This window comes from Mesitornis unicolor, unplaced genomic scaffold (genome assembly GCF_000695765.1).
Source record: "Mesitornis unicolor isolate BGI_N332 unplaced genomic scaffold, ASM69576v1 scaffold40653, whole genome shotgun sequence".
NCBI classification, from domain to species: domain Eukaryota; kingdom Metazoa; phylum Chordata; class Aves; order Mesitornithiformes; family Mesitornithidae; genus Mesitornis; species Mesitornis unicolor.
Genome location: NW_010173378.1, coordinates 1,678 through 1,960, shown reverse-complemented (window position 1 = coordinate 1,960; position 283 = coordinate 1,678). Strand labels below are relative to the sequence as shown.

Sequence of the window (283 nt, the reverse complement as noted above, 5' to 3'; positions counted from 1 at the left end):
GCAGGGACACCCTGGCCCTGGCAAGCGCAGGGAAGCTCAGCCCCGGGCAGCAAAGGGATGGCACAAGCATGGGTGGCACCAAGCGGTGACTAGGACAGGCTCCAGGCTCCCAGTGCAGCACCAGTCCCCCCCAGTCCCTACCTGGCTCTTGTGGAACTGGTCCAAGCAGACGGCGCAGCTATCGATCTCGCAGGCCTGGCTGCGGAGCGGTTTGCCAGGATGGTAGCGCCGAGGTTTCAGTGCCGACAGCCGCCGCCGAATGCGGTGCTTCAGGTCCAGCTGC

The 283-nt window shown here is 66.1% G+C and overlaps 1 protein-coding gene across 1 annotated transcript in view; it reads right to left on the bottom strand.

The window, feature by feature from the left end:
* Nucleotides 1-141: 141 nt before the first annotated feature.
* Nucleotides 142-283, bottom strand: part of RNF215 (ring finger protein 215) — a gene marked incomplete at both ends in the record, with an annotated part of 1,760 nt that continues 1,618 nt past the window's right edge. The window contains 1 exon segment of the mRNA XM_010180711.1: nucleotides 142-279. Within this exon segment, the coding sequence (XP_010179013.1) occupies nucleotides 142-279 (138 nt within the window).